Source organism: Citrus clementina, unplaced genomic scaffold (genome assembly GCF_000493195.1).
Source record: "Citrus clementina cultivar Clemenules unplaced genomic scaffold, Citrus_clementina_v1.0 scaffold_3, whole genome shotgun sequence".
Classification (NCBI taxonomy): domain Eukaryota; kingdom Viridiplantae; phylum Streptophyta; class Magnoliopsida; order Sapindales; family Rutaceae; genus Citrus; species Citrus x clementina.
In genome coordinates, this window is record NW_006262339.1 from 41,802,616 (window position 1) to 41,821,761 (window position 19,146).

The window sequence follows — 19,146 nt, forward strand, 5'->3', positions numbered from 1 at the left end:
TAATAAATAATAATAATAATAATAATCATAATCATGTAGTTTGGACAATAGTTAATTAATTAATTAAGGATCTAATTAATATGGTGTGTCAAAGTAAGCGCTTATTAATTAAACGTAAGAAATTATAAGGAGCTAGGTGATAAAATTGCACTTCAACCTGGCCACCGCGCAAATTTTGATAAAACAAGAACAATAAACACAACGATCTTTTTTTCAGAAACACGTCATTCCAATTTCGTTTACTTTTCCTTTCTTTTCTCCTTCTCAGTTCAGAATTTAGCGGGAGAACCCAAAAGAATTTCTCTCCTGTCTGTCAAATCTCTGTCCGCTTCCCTGTCCATCAACCCCTTGAAACTTGAATTTTTTTTTTCTCCGAAGGGGATGCGGGCAGGTTGCTGAATATTTAATTGTAATATAACGCAGTTTTAAGACTTTAGAGACATTTTTTCGAGAGTGTTTAGAAGAAAACCCTTTTGGGACATTACTACTTGTTGGAGTTTTCAATTAATTATTAAAAAAGATTTGGACTTTTGTTATGGGTTTTCTTGTTGATTCTCAAAGGGATGGTGGCGGTGATGGTGGTTATGGAATGTTTGGTTGTTGCGTGAGGACTTTGGTGAGAAGGAAACAGGTGGATTCTGTGCATACCAAGCCTGAGAGGAGCCATCAAAAATTGGCCAAGAATTTGACTATTCCTCACCTTGTTGCAATTGGTAACTTATCTAATGTTTGGGAAAACCTGATCTGGGCTTTTGGTGTTTACTTTAATGGATTTGTGTGATTATTAGACTTTTCCGCTCCCCCTTCCCCACCCCCCAAACCAAATAGCTGAGTGTTTTTGATAGATTATGCTCTTGTAGCTTGGATTAGTTGCTTATTTGGTTTTGCTTTGAAAATTTTCATTTTTGATTGCAGCTCATATATTCAATATTTCTTTATTAGGTGGTGATATAATAAATTCCGGACTTTTTTTTTTTTTTTAAAAGCTGGATCTCACTATTTATTTCTCGTACGAACTCTGGTTAGGTGTTGGCTCAACAATTGGAGCTGGAGTATATATTCTTGTTGGAACGGTTGCTAGGGAGCATTCAGGACCGGCACTCGCCCTTTCGTTTCTTATAGCTGGCATAGCTTCTGCTTTTTCAGCATTTTGCTATGCTGAGCTTGCAAGTCGTTGCCCGTCTGCTGGGAGTGCGTATCATTATTCATACATATGTGTCGGAGAAGGGTAAATCCTTATTGCCTTTAATATTGGTACAACTCGTAATAGTCATTTCTTATAGATGTAGTTTATTGATTCATAATAGTGGATCTTGTTTCTGAAGTGGGATAAACTAGTGATTAGCTGGGGTATGGTAATCCTTATTAATGTTTTGGTCTATTAAATTGATTAACTTAGTTGATGTTCTTCTCCCTTTAAAATTGCTTTGATATGCCTGAAGTTGGTGAATATATGTTGTATTTTGGCAGTGTTGCGTGGTTGATTGGCTGGGCCCTGATACTTGAGTACACAATTGGCGGGTCAGCTGTTGCTCGTGGCATATCCCCGAATCTGGTCTGGTGAATTTTATTGAACTTTCATTGAATATTTATTTACTTTAGTTGTTACCATTGAGTCATTATGTTTTGCACTATCCATTAAATTGGAATGGCTTAATTGTATTGTTTGTTCATTTAGCATGTTTACTTTTTCCTTTCATGTATTTTCTGTGTGTTACCTTTTTGACAACTAATCATCTTTGTATTGATTTGAATTCATCTATTTTCTGAGGGAGGTTTACAGTTGCCAATGCATTTTAAATGTTTCTGTTCTTATTTTGTTGTCATTAATGATTATAGGCTATGCTTTTTGGAAGTGCCGATAGTCTTCCTTTCTTTTTGGCTCGTCAACAAATTCCTGGGCTTGGCATTATTGTTGATCCCTGTGCTGCAATTCTTGTACTTATTGTTACTGGGCTCCTGTGTGTCGGAATCAAGGAGGTATCCATTTGTTCCTTTCAATTCTATTTATATTTCTTTTATCACTTTTTTTAGCCCCTTTTTGAGTATAGTTGGCTTCTTTTACTTAAAAGATGAGAACTCTTATGCAGAGTACCATTGCACAAGCTATTGTTACCACTGCCAATGTACTTGCTATGCTGTTTGTCATAATAGCCGGTAGTTATCTGGGATTCAAGGCAGGATGGTCTGGATATGAACTTCCTACTGGGTAAGGGGAATCTCATATTCTATATTACTGAGGTAAGATGGTTTTCTTTAAAATTAATTGGATATCTTTGACTTGATAGGTATTTCCCCTTTGGGGTCAATGGGATGCTTGCTGGGTCTGCAACAGTCTTCTTTGCATTCATTGGTTTTGATGCAGTTGCCAGCACTGCTGAGGAGGTATATAAAGTTTTTTCCCCCTTGCCCAACCCTTTATCCTTTTCTGGTAGCTTGCAGTTACTTTTGTAGGAATGCCTTGATGGTTTATAAAAGTTAATTTTCACATGTGAATCATTCTGTCAGGTGAAAAATCCTCAACGAGATTTGCCATTGGGTATAGGAACTGCACTGTCTATTTGTTGTGCATTATACATGCTGGTCTCCATTGTCATTGTTGGTCTGGTACCTTATTATGAAATGGATCCTGATACTCCAATCTCCTCTGCATTTGCAAGCCATGGGATGCACTGGGCTTCGTGAGTTTATAATTCTGGTTAAAACCCACAATGCATTATATTTTGTTCCGTAAAAGTTCTTATTATTGTTATTACTGTATTTTCGGGTTGCAGATATGTGATAACTATTGGAGCTGTTACTGCACTTTGCTCAACATTAATGGGTTCAATTCTTCCTCAGGTAATGCTTAAGATTTCCTTCTATGGAAGCACAATTGTTGTATCTGCTTCATGCTCCATGCTCCATGAAGCTTTTAATGGGATGATGTTACTGCAATGTTAATGATCCACATCCATGATTGTTTTGAAACTTTGGGAAATGGTCCAAGATATTTTTTTTTATTTATGTTGGAAGAAACAGTGCTTGATATAGATGAGTCTTTTGGTTTATCTACTTTCAAAGGGTTGTTCTCCTATTTCTGTTCGTTTCATGTCTGCTGGACTTCCTGACTGGTAAATTGCTTGAATAGAACTGGACAATGTACACTAGACTGCTATCTTATTGTTTGCTGATTCATAATGATTTTATTGAGAAGATACTATCTTAAAAATAATTTTCTTATTGGATATACTATCATCTTCTTTTCCATCAATGAGTTATATGATTTACTTTTCTTAGCTTTGTTATGCTTGTACGAACCCCAATTTTTTCTGCTTTTTACCCAGAATTAAGTACTTGATTTCTATGTAACTAACATGGATGTCCTTCATCTTTCATCATATGTCCTTTTCAGCCACGAATTCTGATGGCAATGGCTAGAGATGGATTGTTGCCACCATTCTTTTCAGATGTTAATAAAACTACACAAGTTCCAGTCAAGAGTACTATTGTGACTGGTATTGTTGCCGCAGCATTGGCATTTTTCATGGATGTTTCAGCATTGGCTGGAATGGTGAGCGTACGGTTGTTGTAATTAGGCTCTGAACTGTGTTGTTTGATGGTCTTTTATTATTATTTGATTTTAGTGTTTTTTTACCCAGTGCCAGCTAAATTTCAATCAAAAACCTCTCCATGGATATCTCTCAGCCATAGTCCTGATATTTAACACCATTTTTTGTCCAAAGTAACTATTATTCATGGCTGTTTTGAGTATCTATCAGAAACCTCTCCATGGATATTTTTCTTTTGTCCCCCTATAAAAGCTTTTTTCAGTGTTTGTCTAAATGATGCACCTACTGTGGGTGCCAATGTCAATGAAGTACATTTTAGTATGCAATAGGTTTTGCTGGCTAGATTTCTGGGTCATGTTACCGGCAGGCTGTTGAATTATTTGGTCATAAACAGTACGCCAGACAGTCAAATTAATATGGATGCTGAGTTCTCAATTGTTGCTCTTTGTGCAGGTCAGTGTGGGGACACTTCTTGCTTTTACTATGGTGGCGATTTCTGTATTGATTCTCAGATATGTCCCCCCCGATGAGGTGCCAGTTCCATCCACACTTCAGTCATCAATTGATTCTGTATCATTGCAATTTAGTCAGAGTTCTCTGTCTATTAGTGGGAAAAGCCTTGTTGATGATGTTGGTACTTTGAGAGAAACTGAGCCTTTACTTGCCAAAAAGGGTGGAGCAGTCAGTTATCCTCTTATAAAACAAGTTCAAGGTATTATGCAACCTTCGTATTTGGTTATCTAGACCTTCACAATATGCAATTTTTTTGTAAATTTTCAAATTATTAGGTGCAGTTTATTGTTGGTTGGTCAATAGCTGCTCCGATTGGGGTGACTGAATGCACTGTGTGGTATTTTCCTAATTTCAAAAGTAAATATATTCTTAACTTCCATGTGCAAGTATTATTGAAATGCTTAAGCAGAATATGAAAAGCTGTGTTTTCCAATGTAAATTACATCCGTTTGGAGTGTGTTTGAACTATGATACGTTCACCCATCATATTTAAACTTATGGAGGTTGGATGGTGCTGGACTCTTGGATATATTACTCTCCAGATTCCCTTGATTATCTTCTGGGTTCTGCTTAAGTGTTTAATTATGTTTTATTTGACTATTGCAGACATTTTAAATGAAGAGAACAGGCGAACAGTTGCTGGATGGACTATAATGTTTACATGCATTGGGGTGTTTGTTCTTACATATGCAGCTTCAGATTTGAGCCTTCCAAGGTGAGTCTATCTTGAGAGCCTTTGTCAAGCTGCTCTCATACTGATGGTTTTGTATTACAAGCTTATATATTCTCACGCATGTCTCCGTGTTTAGCTTAAAAATGAGAATTAAAGGAAAATGATTGTATTTTTTATAAATGATTTTATGGATTGATTATGAAAATTCACAATCTAAGCTCAAGGAAAATAAGCTTTATGAAGAATTTCTCAGTCTTGACGGATCGAGTCCACCAGTAAACATACTCAGAAAGAGGACAGAGGAAGAGAGCAATGTGTCTTATAGCAGAAAAGATACTCCCTTCACTATTTCTTCAGGCTGAGTTAAACCTCTAGTATTGTACTTAAGTTTAGAGGGAAATTTTGTGCCTCCATACCTGAAAGACCATTCCTATTTTAATATGTTTTCTGTCATCCTTCTGTAGACGTTTATTTGAAGCAGTTTTGCAGTTCAGTATTTTGGTTGTCTTTCAAATTGTTTATTTTTCTTCCAGGCTTCTCCAGTTGACTTTGTGTGGAATAGGTGGTGCTCTTCTTCTATGTGGTCTGATTGTTCTGACCTCTATAAATCAAGATGAGGCCAGACATAATTTTGGGCATGCAGGAGGTATGGTATTTATTCCAAATTTTGAGTTATTCATGATAAATTTGGTTTAACTTGACCAAAAACTAACTTGCATCGCGCGCATCCACCAGCCATTGCTGTGAGAAGGATGCAAACATGCTATAAATGAATAATATTTTGAGTCATCTAAGGATATTCACTAGCAATTTCTTCTAAACTGTTTTAGAATGATAGAATTTTCTGGTATAATCTCTAATCACTATGAGCTTCCAAATTATTTCAGTTGTGATTTTAGAGATTCAGTTCATCTGGTTCTTGCGGCACTTATTTGCTCCAAAAAGACAAGCCAGAACTTTTCTTGGGTCACAACATATACAGGCTGTAACTGTGTTCAATCTAGGAACAAGTCGATTAAGCTAACTATATATTTGTGTTCACTGTCGGTTTCTTAAGCCAATATGGTATCTGCATGCATGTAAAATCATATTACAATAGATTAATTCTATCTATTCAGTACTTGGTTTCTTTTAACTTATATGGGTTTAATTTGGTAAGAGATTGTCTTCATTTATGGTTAATCAACATGGAATATTGTTATCTTTTCAGGTTTCATGTGCCCATTTGTTCCACTGCTGCCTATTGCCTGCATACTTATCAATGTCTACTTACTCATTAATCTGGGGTGAGTTTCCAGTAAATCAATTTGCTGTTTGTGTATTCTTTAGACCTTAAGAATTTAAATGGTATTTTGGTTTATGGATGAATGCTTTTGAATTTTGATTAGACTTTTTTACATTGTGCCTGGTTGTTTCATTGTCCAACTGCGGCTCAGTTTTGCAAAGTATTACTCCATTTTATTCTTTTGCCTAATGTGTCCTGTTAACTTTCAGATCTGCCACCTGGGCACGTGTTTCAGTTTGGCTTATCATTGGAGTTCTTGTTTATGTATTTTATGGCCGCACCCACAGCTCATTGCTGGATGCAGTCTATGTCCCTGCGGCTCATGTTGATGAAATATACCGTAGTTCTCGAGATTCTTTCCCTGCAACTCATGTGGATGGAACTTACTGCAGGTCTCGAGATACTTTGCTGGCTTAGGTGGTTTAGGTAGCCTGTAAGCTAAACTAGCTTTACAGAAGATCTCCCCTGAAACTTCCCTTGCAAATACTTGTAATATTATTGTGGCTGGGCTGATGAGTTGAATTCAGCCTCGCGTTTGTATAGTATCCATTGGTGGTCATCATTAGTTTAATGGCCTGTGGACCAGAAACAGTGTAAATAATTTTCCAATTGAATGATAAATTTCTTTCTCCAGCAGTTCCAACAGTTTGCCTTTTTGGTATTTTACTGGTTATTCACCAAAAGCTGGGTTTCCTACACAATCTGATAATTTTGACTTAACCGAAGCATGTCAGTTAGCAGTAGTAATCTGATGAATAGTATGAGACCAGAGCGAAAATTGCTTTTATTATGGAAAAAAGTTATTATGCAAGCATATACAGCTATTTCGCAGGTTGAACGTCCATTAACCAGCCCAAGAAAAAGGCTGTATGCATTATGCCATTATCATATTACTAAACACAAATATTCATCAGAATATTACAACAGATATTACATGGATGAGTTAATAAACAATATCAATCTAGGAAGGTTCTCAAGAGCAATTGTTAATATTGCACCAAGCATGAACATTAGAATGAAAGCTAACAATATTTTTGCAATATACAGAGAGCTGATTCCCGGTTTTGAAACTCTCTTTGTTGGATGTGTGCCACCAGAACTCTGCAAAAATGTCAATAAAATATTTTAGTTACCAAGGGTCGTGCTAGGAAGAAAATGTCAACATACCAAGACAATGCAAAAAATTACACGAATTATATGCAAATACTGGGCTCAAGGTCAAGGAGCAGAAGTTTCCAAGATACTGAGCAAAAATTCAACCACATCGGTATGGCAGCCAAAAAATAATTACTAAAAGTAGAGATCCTTCTAAACTGACACTTCTGGTTGTACATGTTTCAGATTTTGTCATTTGATACACTTACAACATACACACAACGGTATTGACTACAGAAGCGATAAGTAGGAAAATTAAGAAAATTAGCTTAAGAATGTATCATTGTGCAGCTTAACTCAGCTACAGGGTGCTAAGAAGAGAAGAGGAAGACCGAAAGTTACAGCTTGTTGAGTCTATGGAAAAGGAAAGAATGAACCTTGATTAAAAAATTACATCTTAAAGACATTTAAATGAAAACAAATAAAATTACAACCAGACAACTGCAACAGAGCTTCACCATGGATTTCCACAGATAGGATTCTGATTTCATGTAGATTATTCATAGTTCTCTTCATTACTGTTAATTACCATTTAACCGTAGCACCAAGGCGAGAGCATTTCAATTAAAAGAAACCAAAAATCTATAACAACATAGTGCATAAGAGTTTAACATCAAATTACAAAAACAATGATGCAAAGCAACTTATAAGAGTTTAACATCAAATTACAAAAACAATGATGTAAAGCAACTTATGATAACATGGATAAGAATCAAGTCTAACTGGTGGTACAGTCCAAAAAGCTACAATATCATTAAGATTCTCATGTTCTATAAATTAGAACTTAAGAGGATAAATAAAATTGTCTAGGTTAAGTGTTCTAAGGGACATGAAGAGTATATATACATATATATCCTGGGCGCTTAGTGGTATTTAGTAGTAAGAAATGTAAATTTACATGGACCTGGACATATGAGCTGAAGCATTCAAAAAGATCTAGTGGATTTGTATGTTTTAACAAAAATCTAATGACTGATATATCACCTTTCAACTTAGAATCTTGAAACCCTTAATTAAGAAAAACCAACTTGAAAAATAAATGGCAGATAACAATTGGATTCATACCTCTATCTGTGCCGGAATCCCTTCTCCTTTTGTAACACCTTCTTCAAGAAGGAAATAAAATCAGTCTAAGCAAACTTAAAAGTAATCAAACTATACATTCAACCAACAATAACATAAAAAGGGGGGAAAAAAATTTCAAGCTCAAAAAAATAAACTTTACCAGCATAATCTACTTCAGTAACTGTTCGCAACTTCCAGCCAGTGCCATAATCCACAAGAACGGCATCAGGGCCAAAATTGACCGGCTCCTCACCTTCTTTGACTGCTTCAATATGCAAAGCAAGAGGGCTCCCAAGATCCAACTTCCTATTGATCAAATTCACTGCAAAACTCGATTTTGTCCCAGCTGCATAGCGGGTTTTCTTACCGGAACTTCTGCATGTAACCTCCAGAAACTGGTTCAAATAATAAATTAACATCACCATGCAATCAATAGAACGTCCCACTAGCTATATCCATATTGCTAGTGAATGTACATCGGATTATTATTAGCTTGTGGTTGAATATTCATCTGAACAAAATGGACCCATATGTGATCAAAACAAATAAATAAATAACAAAAAAATGCAGGAGCACGAACAGAAAATTTTACATTTTTCCAAAAAAAAATAAAAAATGAAAGAGATAAAGATAGAGAGGGAATCACAGGCGGAGGCAATGGAAGATTGGCTTTTGATGACTCTTCATCCGCCATTAGTGAATGGCTGCAACTGAATTGTGTTTTTCACTTCAAATATTATTGTTAGTATTAATAATTAATTAATTACACTTTTTTCATTTTTCAATAGTAGTTCCCTTTGTCAACCCCGGGAGTTGTATCGGGCTGGGCCTTTGGATAGACCCCACGCATTTACCTTGTAGCCATCTACGCTTTTGTTTAGAACTGAATCGTGCTGCACAAATCCGGATAAATTTTTGAGTAACATTTAGAGAATACAAACTCTTATACAAATTATTTTTATACAAATTTGTGGTATGATATGATCGGTTAAATAAAAATATAAAATAATAAAAACATATCATAGACCAAGTGCTATCTTCATTCAATTTCTCATGTCATTTCACATCAATTTGTATAAAATAATTTTATAGTTACATCATTGCTCAAATTTTAAAATTTGGGATGAAATTTTAGAATATGTAATCTGCACATGCAATGAGGATCCTAATTTGCCTAAACGGAATGTTATTTGAAATAGTTACAAATGAAATATAAATGTTTGAATCTAATTTACATATGAGGCTAAAAATTTTATTAGAACCTTGTTTGCATCTAAGGTTTTAAATTATATCCTGGTAAATCAAACACTCCCGAAATGATTTAATAATTCAATGCCATTGAAACATGAAATTTAATTAAGAGAGGCATAAATTGCTAATTCTACATGCACTTTGAGACAATATGAAGAGCAAAGTCCCACCACTAAAGCAATTGATTCCCCATGGATCAGTGATTCCCTTGTTTTTTTCTTCAAAAGGCCGGAGCTATGAACATGGATCCTCATTTAAAAATACTTTTGAAGCTTGCATTGCTTTTAGGGAAAGACATCAGACAAACGAAGAAGATAGAATAACTCATCAATAAACTATTTCAAAAGCCCAAGAAAGAAAACTATATTGCCTGCATACATATACAACTATATTTTTCCTCTGGTTAAATGGCAAATAAAGCAGATTCATCCTTAAAAGTCTGGAAAATGGATGCCTTCAACAAGTGCTTGACAATGCATGTAAATTTAGCGGGTCTCCCAATCTTTCAACTTCTTGCTTCCTTGGGGTTTCGCTATAGGTGCATTCATCCCTGCCATTTTCGCATTGTACTTGGCCCGAAGAGGATCATTGTACGTCCACCTGAAGAATGCACAAAGATACAGTCAAAGATTGCAATGATTGTTAAGAAACTAAAATCAAAACTGAAACCAAATATGGTGACAAAATTACTCTTCCATTTTTCTGTTCTTTACTGATGCTAAACAGAACAGCACAAATGTAAACCAAAACAGCGGCGAAAAAAACTTAAAAGGAAAATAGACCAAAATTACTAAGCATATCTACACATTCCAGTGGAATTACAACCTAATAAGCAGTTAACATATAAAAGGTTTAACATACTACTTCATGAAAATAAAGGAGCAAACATATTCATCAACTCTAGAAGGATTTGCTCCATAGAATTGAAACACAAGTGAGGACAAGGAAAATAATTCATCAGCAATCAGAAAAATCAAAATTAACCAAGAATTATACAAGTTTTAGTGCAATCAATATCAGCAAGATCCCTTGCCATTAATAAAATCATTTCTTTCTGTCGATACAGAATTAAGTTTCTTTTGGATAAGGAAAAATCATTATTTCAGGGGAAAAAAAAAAGTTTTAAGTATTGTGCACAATATTTGTTAATTCCTATCATGTTCTTCAGCCAATAAAATGTTTTCGCAATCTTCAAGAAGTTATAAGCCAGCATAGTCAGCAGCTAAAAGTTAACTATCTGGAAGCCTACACCAGTTTTATTCAATTGCAGAGCCGAAAACTAAAAGTAAATGCTTATTAAATCAAACAAGGCAGAATATCAACATTGGTCAAGTGGATGCTTAGAGTTAGTGAATAGGAGATGAAACCAAAGAAAAAATAAAATCCAAAAGAGAATTGAACTTACGGATTGTTCCAATCAGTGGTATCCTCATTGACAAGATGGGTCCATTTGGTCCTCCCGCTACGACCAAAGTGCTTGACCTGCATGACCTTGGGCAATATGGTCTTGTCCATCTTATCTTCTCCAGTGGGGGCAGAGAAATCGCGGTGGTAAATCTCGTCAGTTCTAACAGTTGCAGCAGTATCAGCTGCATCTGATTGAAAGAAAGCACCCTTGTGGTAATATTTCTGCATAAACCTCCACTTCTGCTTTGGTGGTGGAGCAGGTTTCGGGTTCCTTCTCTCCCACTCCCTTCTCTCTTCCTCTGTCATGTTTCTCACCTTCTCAATCTCTTCCTTCTCCTTCAACATTGCCTCCCTGGCCTCCCGGTCCCTCTTGATCCTCGCAATCTCTCTCACCTTCCAAGCCTCATATTCCTCCGCCTCATTAACTTCATCATCAGTATCAACATCAGCAATATTAGCTTCCATTTCCAAATTCTTCTGAATTTCTTCATCTTTGCGGACCTCCTCAACCAGTATCTTCTTTGTTTCCACTTTCCTCTCCTCCAATTTCCTCTTGGCCAATTCTTCGAGTGCCTGTTCTTCAGCCTCAAGCCGCTCACGCTCTGCTATGGTATCTCTTTCCGACTTTGGCACAAACACAGGCTTCAACATTGCAATACCCATTTGTTCTTCTTCTGAGTCAGTCTCATACTCAGATTCCTCTTCCTCCTCTTCTTCTACTGCCTCCTCCTCTTCTTCTGGGAGAAGAGCAGCCTCCTCTTGCTCCCTCTGAAGCAACTTCTCTCTGATCCTTCTCCTCCTCTCCTCCAATGCTTCCTCGTCCTCTTCCTCCATATCTAGTCCTTCTTGCCTCGTTTCCTCTTCCTCGGTTGAAACAATCTCAGCTTGTCGAATACGTCTATGATCAGCTCTAATCTCATCCCGATTATCTATCCTACTCTCAGCCAAACGGCGTAACCTAGGATCATCCTTCCTGCCAATATCTGAATCTTCTTTCCTCGGAAAAGCTTTATCAAGGGCAGCTGCCCTTGACATCCTAATATCATTGTCCTCTTCGATATCATCTGCCCACTCAGGGGCTTTACCAGGCCAATACCTTTTTACCTTTGTTTGCCCGATTTTTCCTCTAAGCTTATCTCTAATGGCAATTATAGTATCACTAACACCAGCCGTGACCGACATTGTTGCAAGCAGTTCAAAACAAACTCACAGAAAAGGCAAAACCTCAAAGGCAAAAGACCAAACAAATCAAACCCTTCTGGGTCAAAACTTGAAAAGATTACAGCTTCAAGTCCTATAGGCTTTACCTAAGCACCCTGAAACCAAAATAAAAATGATACTTAGCAGGAATAAGCTTGAATTCATCACCAGCCGAGCTATAAAGTACACAACAATAAAAAATTTACACTCGATATACGTGAAGCACTACTGACAAAAGTAAAATTATATAAACATAAATAAAAAGTGAAGAAAACTGCACCAGTTCTAGAGCCCTCCGTCGTTTGAGCTTCAACCAATCGAGAAATGAAGAATACTGAAAATTGGAGGTTGGAAAAAAATAAAATAGAAAGGTGTTGTCGTTTTTCTTTTTTTAATACCCAGTGATGATGATGATGATCGGAAGATCGTACGGCTGAAATTGATTTGAAAATTAGGGTTTGTAAGTGAAAGTTAGGGTTCTGCGATGGAATCGCAAGGAGTGGCAGAAAATTTTGCAACTAACGAAAAGAAGAACCGAGGAAAAAAAAAAAAAGAAACAGACGATTTTATATTTGCTCTGGTATTTATATTATTACAAGTTTGCGGGGGGAGCAGCAATTTATGTAAAAAATAAAAATATATTTTGCTTGAAGGAAATTATATTTTACCTATATTCTTGATTTCTTGTAGAGTTATCTACTAGAATTTGTTCTGTTAATTAAATATATTTGTATTATTTGAATTCATTATCTCAGTTTTCGTGGTGCTAAAATTTAAATATATGCAACCGCTTATAAATCAAATATATACAACAAATCAAGCTAAAAAATTTTGTTCACCTTGGTTAAGTTGGGCATGCAACTTTATGTATAGAAAATTTAATGAATTAGTAGTCGTGAAAAAAATTATAAATCCGAGATAAATTTTAACAATAAAAGCATTAAAGCAATAAAATTATTAAAAATAGGTTTTTGTTTCATAATTTACGTGTCCAATCTATTAAGATACTGTGTAGTAATTGCTTGTTATTGATACGAGTTAAGAAGGATCTAATAGACATGAGGGTCAAATGTGTTGCTAATTGTTGCCTTCAAAAGGCATCATTGGTAAAATGCTCAATTCTTTAAAAAGGCTATATTTGACAATTAATTAGGTATTATATAGAGTAAAATTGAAATAGAATTTAAATTTTAGTACTGGATTTATTGAGTAAACAGACTTTGAGGGGAGCACTCTGGTGAGTCTACTTATTTATTCAAAAGAAATCAAAACTAAACAAAAGAAGAAAAATGCCAAAAGCAATCATATGTCAAAAAGATATAAAATTTAAAGATTCCTTGACATCTATCTCAGTCAAACAAAATTAGTCCACCAACAGAGATGAAAAAACACTTTTCACAGGACATTTAGGAGAGACTGATGAACACTAAAACCGAGTAGAATGAAATTAACTGGCTCTGACACAAATGTGATGCTAAGCTCGTCTTCAGCCAAATGTTGCGACAAGGAAACCCTTGTAAATACTCATGAACTTGGCCACGAATGCTGCAAAAATTTATCACCAGCAGCACCGTTAGAGAGCTTATTTGATTCATCTCAAAAGCAATATATATACCAGATCATCTATCTAAATTTTTATTACAACTAGTGAATTTCTAGTTCAGTAAATAAAGCATCGATGAGATCGGGAGGAGTTGTGTTTTGACAAAAGAAACATTCAAGCTCAAGAGGAGAGATCATGCCCACAAAAGGAAAATTTCAAGCCTGTGAAGTTCAATTATAATGCTGTCAATTGGTGGTCACACAGTACTTGGTAGCAGTAGATTATATCATGACAGTCTCCAGAAAGATGAAGTACCTTCAAGGTGAAATATGGCTTTATTTCCACGACGCATCTTATGTTCCTGCAAAAACATAATAAGCTAAGACCCGGGTAAAGAATACAAAATAAAGCCAGAGAGAACATTATTATCCCTGGTGAGAACCAAGAAGCTAGGCCTAGATAACTCAGAGAATAGTCACTACGGCTACTTTTGAAGCGCCACTGCCATTCACTTTCCAGCAATTTTGAGTACTTCTATAAAAGGGATGCTAACCACAAGCACTACTGGTGAGACCAGGATACCAACATCCCAACTAGATATCTAAACTTTTGAATAAATCTAGCTCATGCATGTAATCAGCCTAATATGAAGTCAAATAATGACATGATTGACTTGCTGAGTTTTCCTTTATTCTTTTTCTTCTGTTTTGGAATTTTTTGGTAGTGTTTAGGTAAGAAGTAGGTACCCAAATTGAGATAAAAAGATAAAGGTTCTTCATTTAAGTATGCAGCACATAACGACTCTTCATTCATCAGCTATGCAGGGCAACAGGATCAGAGTTGGCACGAATCAGAGGAGGTTGGATGTAGGCAGCTTGAGCAGAGCACTCCAATGGAGAAGGAAAATCAACAAGAGGAACAATGAATAGGATTTGAAAACTGATACTCACGTAATATGCAGCCCAGTGACAGACCTCATGCTTTATTTCAGCATCCAATCTCTTCAATAATTCATATAGCAGCCTCTGCAAAAACAAGTAGTAAATGAATATTCCATCAAGCTGGGGCGACAACGCCAAGACCAACATCGAATGGTTATGTCTTTACCTTCAATACAACCACTGGAGGAACACAATTTAGAAGCAGTTCATACAACTTCCCTCGAACCTGAAACAGCCTAAAGCAAATAGAAAGTTTGTTGATGATAAGACATATAACAGGATGAACAAAAAGACATTATGCAATTTCATTTTATCGAAATCTGAAAAGGTAGACAACTGACTTTTCGACTGAAAAATCTGGATCTCAAATATCCTGATAGGTTCTGTAAAAATACTTAATCATATAAATCTCCACAATTCTGTCTGGAGAAAATTTCATGTACAACCATGGGATTTGGGCCGTTAACAAGTAATTCTCTTTTCCGTTTTAAGTTAAGACCATGGCCACCAGAGGCAGCAAGTCACAGAATGATCTTAAATCTCCATACTGTTTGATTTATATGATCACTAAGATGAGAATAATAAGCAACTTAAATTTCAAAATGCTTGATGATCAGGCTCGTTGCTTTAAGGCAAAAATGAAAGAACGATCTATTATCTCGTGGCCATCTAGTTTGTGGACATCCAACACTGCAAGTACCATAAAATTTTTGGGCATCTGCTTAGTTTGGAAGTTCCTTAGAGGTTTAAAGTCATCATTAAGATTATCATAAGAAAATTCTGAAATATGTTGAAGCAAATTTTATAGTACAGAGGAGGATACATATAGTCTTGACAAAAGACATTATCCTTAAGTAAACATAATTACTAATGATAAATAAAATAGAGAATTAATATTCTAGATAACTTAAATGGTTACAATTATCAAAGAGCCAACACTATTAGAACATTGAAGCAAAGTCAGAAGCATGAAATTAAACCTTTTTGGGCTCTGCTCCTGCATTATGTCCGATGCTATTTCAAAAACAAATTCCTCCCAGTCCATAGCAGGTATTGCTTGATTGTCTTTAAAAGGATACCTTTAGTCACAGCATGGTGCAAATATATCAGGAACAATACAATTCTATACTTTGAAACAGAGCAATGGAGAGAAGGGGACGAACTGTAGAGAACTTCACTAATCTACAGAAGGCATTGTAAATCTTAACTGTTGGACACGGCAAGTTTCAAATGACAATATAGCCCTCCTTAAACTCCGATTCGATTTTTCTGCTAAACGAGTGGCAAATCCAGATGGAAGTTGCAGTCCCTCTTTCTTTGCAATAAACTCCAGTACCTTAACAATCTGGCATAAGGAATTTTAAAGATACATTATATGGCATAACAGAAATAACATTGACAGTCTCAGCCAAAAAGCCTTCTAGTATTTCACAAAACTGGGCACATGATCGAAGAATTCCAGGGAACAAGATTGTTGCATAAATTGTCAACTTGGCAGCTTTGTTATATATTCTTTCCAATGTGTGCAAGCCATTTACTATGATCATACATCTCTTTCAATTTATTTTATAAAGGTTTTCTCTACTTACTCAGCAGATTTTACCCTGACCGTGTTTTTTTTTTTTTTGGGGGGGGGTGGAAGAGAACAAAAAATGGACATACCATCCAACCAAATGATGTTTTGAATTTTAGTTTAACTTATAGTAAATGTATTGGTTAATATTCATAGTGCTGGATGCCATGTATCATGGCATCTTCCAAACAGACATTTCAGAATATGGTGTTTCAAAACAAGTACAAAGCAGATAACAGAACTTCCCACCTGTTCTTCTGTTGGTGAATTGATTCGTATATTCAAGCAACGAGACCGGATTGCTTCAGTGACTTTTGAAGAACTGTTGCAGCATAAAATTAGTCGGCAAGAAGCACTATATTTCTCCATTGTTCTCCGAAGAGAATGCTGGGCTTCCCTAGAAAGCTTGTCAACCTCGTTCAGTACTAACACTAAAATTCGACAAGAACGCACAATCAGGATCATAAACTCAAAGATAAAGCAACAGCATAAGCAAAGAGCAACCAATTGTTTGCAATAATTACCCCAGTTGCTTCTTAAAGTTTTGTGGCACTGCTAGACCAGTTAAATATTTTCATCCAATAGAAAAATAACAAGATTATAGTTAAAGAAGAAAGACCAAAGAAAACTCACGAATCAGTCATTAATTTATACAAAAAAAGAAAAAATTGAAAACTAAAAATGAGGATGGACAGGTAAACATATTAACCATCATGAGCCAAACCAGAATTCATGAAATTCAAAGAATAAAGGTCCAATAATGAAATACTCAAAAAGAATATAAATATGTATTGTATTCACTGCTTGTCAATAGATGATCTATTCTCAGGCATCTTTTAGTTATAATATTTTCAATGGGAACTCCTCCCACAAGATAAAATATATCACAGTAATTGTTATCATCATCATCATCTGGAAAAGGATGTTCACTCATAAATTATAGCATAACAAATCATTCAAAAAAAATTACCTTTGAATCCTCTTTTCCCTTTTGTGTCAATAGGTCTATTCTTAGCCATCTCTTTAATTACCTCTCGAACTACATATCTGTCCTGAAAGCCTGCATCACTAGGACTCAATTCCACATGATTTGCACTTGACAATGTGGTCAGCTCCAGGTCAATATTTCTACTCCCAGCCTGAAACAAAATAAATTTCAAAACAAATCAGCAGAGAGAAAATAGCACTTAAGTTATTAAGGAAACAAAAATGAAACATCAAATAAACAAGGTGGAGCTTACATCAATTTTCCATGTCTTGTTTTCCACTTTCACCTGCAATCAAAATACAAAATTTTCTTGGAGTTCTCACACTAGAAATTCATAAAACAACAACACGTAGTGTAGTTACAGGTAAAAATCACAAAAACTCAAAAAAATAGAAGAAATCAAATCCCCTTTCTATATAAGTTGTAATTTTGTGGTCAAATCCATGTATAAATTTTCTTTTTTAACATTAAATTTATTTTCTTTCATGATGTTTTTACTGTAAACAAACAGGATTTAAACCCACTTGTCAAATCATCAATTATCAGTAAATTAGTCATCTTGAACTGAAAAAAAAAAAAATTGTTCCTTTCACCTCTCCCAGAAAAAAAAAAATCTCACAAACCCATAATTTCTTATTGCATAAAAATAAGAAATACAGATAGAGAAACCTTTTCAGCGCCAGGGCCGAAAACTTGACGGAGCAAGGCCATGATTAGGGTTTTCTTGCCAGACCCAGGTGGGCCATAGAAGAGTAAGTGCGGGCAATCTTGTTCTGTCACCTAAAGTTTACAGATACAAAATTAAAAACCCTAGAATTGAATTACAGAAAGCATGCAATTGATATGAGTAAATAACGTATGTAATACTGGAGGGGTGAATAAAAAAGAAAGAGAGGGGTGTACGAGTTTCTTGAGATTTTGGGCGATGTCTTGATGGACGATAACTTGGTCTAGGGTTTTGGGTCTGTACTTGTCTACCCACAACATCTTCTTCTTCTTCTTTCTGCTGAGTTCAGAGATTGAGTCGCTCGCTCTCTCACTCACTCGGAGAGAAAGCAAAGCCAAGGCAGAAGTGGCGGGAAAGATGAGGTAATTGCAGCAGATACACCTTGATACTTTCAAAATTATCTCAATACCCTAAAATCAGAATTTACCAAAATTTTCATCAATATCCTCTAAAAAGTCACATGAAATTACTAAACTATCCTTATCTTAAAACACTTACACACCTCAAACAAAACATGGCTCAAACCGTCAAACAGGGTTTTTAATTAAATACCCTTTAATAGTTTCAAAATTATTTAAATACCCCATCCCTTTTTATTTTTCATAGATACCCTAACAAATGTGAGTAAAGTCTGAAATGTCCTTAATAAATGCATCAAATTCACTCAACTTCATTGCTTCATATTTTTTTTGCCCAAATTTCTTCTTGACGTCGAAATTCTCTCAAAATCTCCTAGAATCTCTCAAAATCTCTCATAACTTCTTGCAAAAATGCAATTATGTATTCATTTATTTAACATCCACTCTTTCTTTAACTGATATGAGGTGTATTGCTTATTAAACAACCCAATAAGGTATGTTAATGTTGTTGGGTTTTAAGTTTTTTAATTTTTAGGAAAATTTAGAAATTTTCGTCACATTAATGTTTTATTTTCACCATTTTTTCTTATATGTAGAAATATATGCAATGTAGGTTGTTTTATTATTTTTTTCAGCAATATAACTTATTTATGGTGAAAATGTTTCACGTCGTGCATTTCTTTTGATACTGTGTACGTCATATAATCACTCATGTAGATCGTGTAAGTAATATAGTCGTGTAAATCGTGTAGGTCATGTAAGTAATATAGTCATATAGGCCGTGTAAGTCATATAAGTAATGTAGTCGTGTAGGTCGTGTAGGTCGTGTAGTTACTTGTATATGAAATTTGATATTATTATTTTTATTGTATCATCATATATGGTTTTGGTACGTGTGTCTATTCTCTTCAATTG

At 35.4% G+C, this 19,146-nt stretch overlaps 4 protein-coding genes across 6 annotated transcripts; 1 reads left to right on the forward strand and 3 right to left on the reverse strand.

Annotated features, from left to right (window-relative positions):
• Positions 1–205: 205 nt before the first annotated feature.
• On the forward strand, positions 206–6,658 carry LOC18050189 (cationic amino acid transporter 2, vacuolar). The gene is made up of 14 exons (XM_006443438.2): positions 206–713; positions 1,027–1,228; positions 1,471–1,555; positions 1,840–1,980; positions 2,091–2,209; positions 2,289–2,385; positions 2,509–2,681; positions 2,775–2,841; positions 3,395–3,553; positions 4,005–4,263; positions 4,671–4,779; positions 5,271–5,383; positions 5,948–6,023; positions 6,232–6,658. Exons 1-14 carry the CDS (start codon positions 536–538, stop codon positions 6,437–6,439), a joined length of 1,986 nt encoding a protein of 661 aa, XP_006443501.1. The 5' UTR covers positions 206–535; the 3' UTR covers positions 6,440–6,658.
• A 196-nt stretch (positions 6,659–6,854) lies between these two features.
• LOC18050190 lies at positions 6,855–8,989 on the reverse strand. 2 transcript variants are annotated; one of them, XM_006443439.2, is made up of 4 exons: positions 8,889–8,989; positions 8,403–8,637; positions 8,243–8,280; positions 6,855–7,123 (listed from the first exon to the last, which is right to left on the reverse strand). In XM_006443439.2, exons 1-4 carry the CDS (start codon positions 8,934–8,936, stop codon positions 6,953–6,955), a joined length of 492 nt encoding a protein of 163 aa, XP_006443502.2. In that variant the 5' UTR covers positions 8,937–8,989; the 3' UTR covers positions 6,855–6,952. The 2 variants fall into 2 exon arrangements, with proteins under 2 accessions (XP_006443502.2, XP_024044807.1); XM_024189039.1 differs by having other exon boundaries at positions 8,243–8,283.
• An 837-nt stretch (positions 8,990–9,826) lies between these two features.
• On the reverse strand, positions 9,827–12,644 carry LOC18046269 (microfibrillar-associated protein 1). Its single transcript, XM_006443440.2, has 3 exons — positions 12,381–12,644; positions 10,899–12,216; positions 9,827–10,093 (listed from the first exon to the last, which is right to left on the reverse strand). Exons 2-3 carry the CDS (start codon positions 12,080–12,082, stop codon positions 9,979–9,981), a joined length of 1,299 nt encoding a protein of 432 aa, XP_006443503.1. The 5' UTR covers positions 12,083–12,216; positions 12,381–12,644; the 3' UTR covers positions 9,827–9,978.
• Positions 12,645–13,392: 748 nt separating this feature from the next.
• LOC18046270 (replication factor C subunit 3) lies at positions 13,393–18,267 on the reverse strand. 2 transcript variants are annotated; one of them, XM_006443441.2, is made up of 11 exons: positions 18,049–18,267; positions 17,815–17,925; positions 17,399–17,431; positions 17,128–17,296; positions 16,407–16,588; positions 15,793–15,929; positions 15,565–15,663; positions 14,751–14,820; positions 14,594–14,668; positions 13,959–14,004; positions 13,393–13,645 (listed from the first exon to the last, which is right to left on the reverse strand). In XM_006443441.2, the coding sequence occupies exons 1-11, from the start codon at positions 18,130–18,132 to the stop codon at positions 13,587–13,589; spliced, it is 1,065 nt and encodes a 354-aa protein (XP_006443504.1). In that variant the 5' UTR covers positions 18,133–18,267; the 3' UTR covers positions 13,393–13,586. The 2 variants fall into 2 exon arrangements, with proteins under 2 accessions (XP_006443504.1, XP_024045535.1); XM_024189767.1 differs by lacking the exons at positions 13,393–13,645; positions 13,959–14,004 and having other exon boundaries at positions 14,022–14,668.
• Positions 18,268–19,146: the final 879 nt, after the last annotated feature.

Bases quoted from the DNA above. Each gene is read 5' to 3' on its own strand.
- LOC18046270 (XM_024189767.1), bottom strand. From the start codon at position 18,132: ATGTTGTGGGTAGACAAGTACAGACCCAAAACCCTAGACCAAGTTATC. The intron at 17,432-17,814 runs GTTTCTCTATCT...TTTTGATTGCAG, and splicing joins TCGGCCCTGGCGCTGAAAAG to GTGAAAGTGGAAAACAAGAC. The intron at 14,669-14,750 runs GTAAAGACATAA...TTGTTTTTGCAG, and splicing joins CTCCAGTGGTTGTATTGAAG to AGGCTGCTATATGAATTATT.
- LOC18046269 (XM_006443440.2), bottom strand. From the start codon at position 12,082: ATGTCGGTCACGGCTGGTGTTAGTGATACTATAATTGCCATTAGAGAT. The intron at 10,094-10,898 runs GTAAGTTCAATT...TGCATTCTTCAG, and splicing joins ACCACTGATTGGAACAATCC to GTGGACGTACAATGATCCTC.
- LOC18050190 (XM_024189039.1), bottom strand. From the start codon at position 8,936: ATGGCGGATGAAGAGTCATCAAAAGCCAATCTTCCATTGCCTCCGCCT. The intron at 8,638-8,888 runs GTGATTCCCTCT...TATTTGAACCAG, and splicing joins ATCTTCCATTGCCTCCGCCT to TTTCTGGAGGTTACATGCAG. The intron at 7,124-8,242 runs GTATGAATCCAA...ACATTTTTGCAG, and splicing joins GGATTCCGGCACAGATAGAG to AGTTCTGGTGGCACACATCC.
- LOC18050189 (XM_006443438.2), top strand. From the start codon at position 536: ATGGGTTTTCTTGTTGATTCTCAAAGGGATGGTGGCGGTGATGGTGGT. The intron at 2,682-2,774 runs GTGAGTTTATAA...TTCGGGTTGCAG, and splicing joins CATGGGATGCACTGGGCTTC to ATATGTGATAACTATTGGAG. The intron at 6,024-6,231 runs GTGAGTTTCCAG...GTTAACTTTCAG, and splicing joins TACTTACTCATTAATCTGGG to ATCTGCCACCTGGGCACGTG.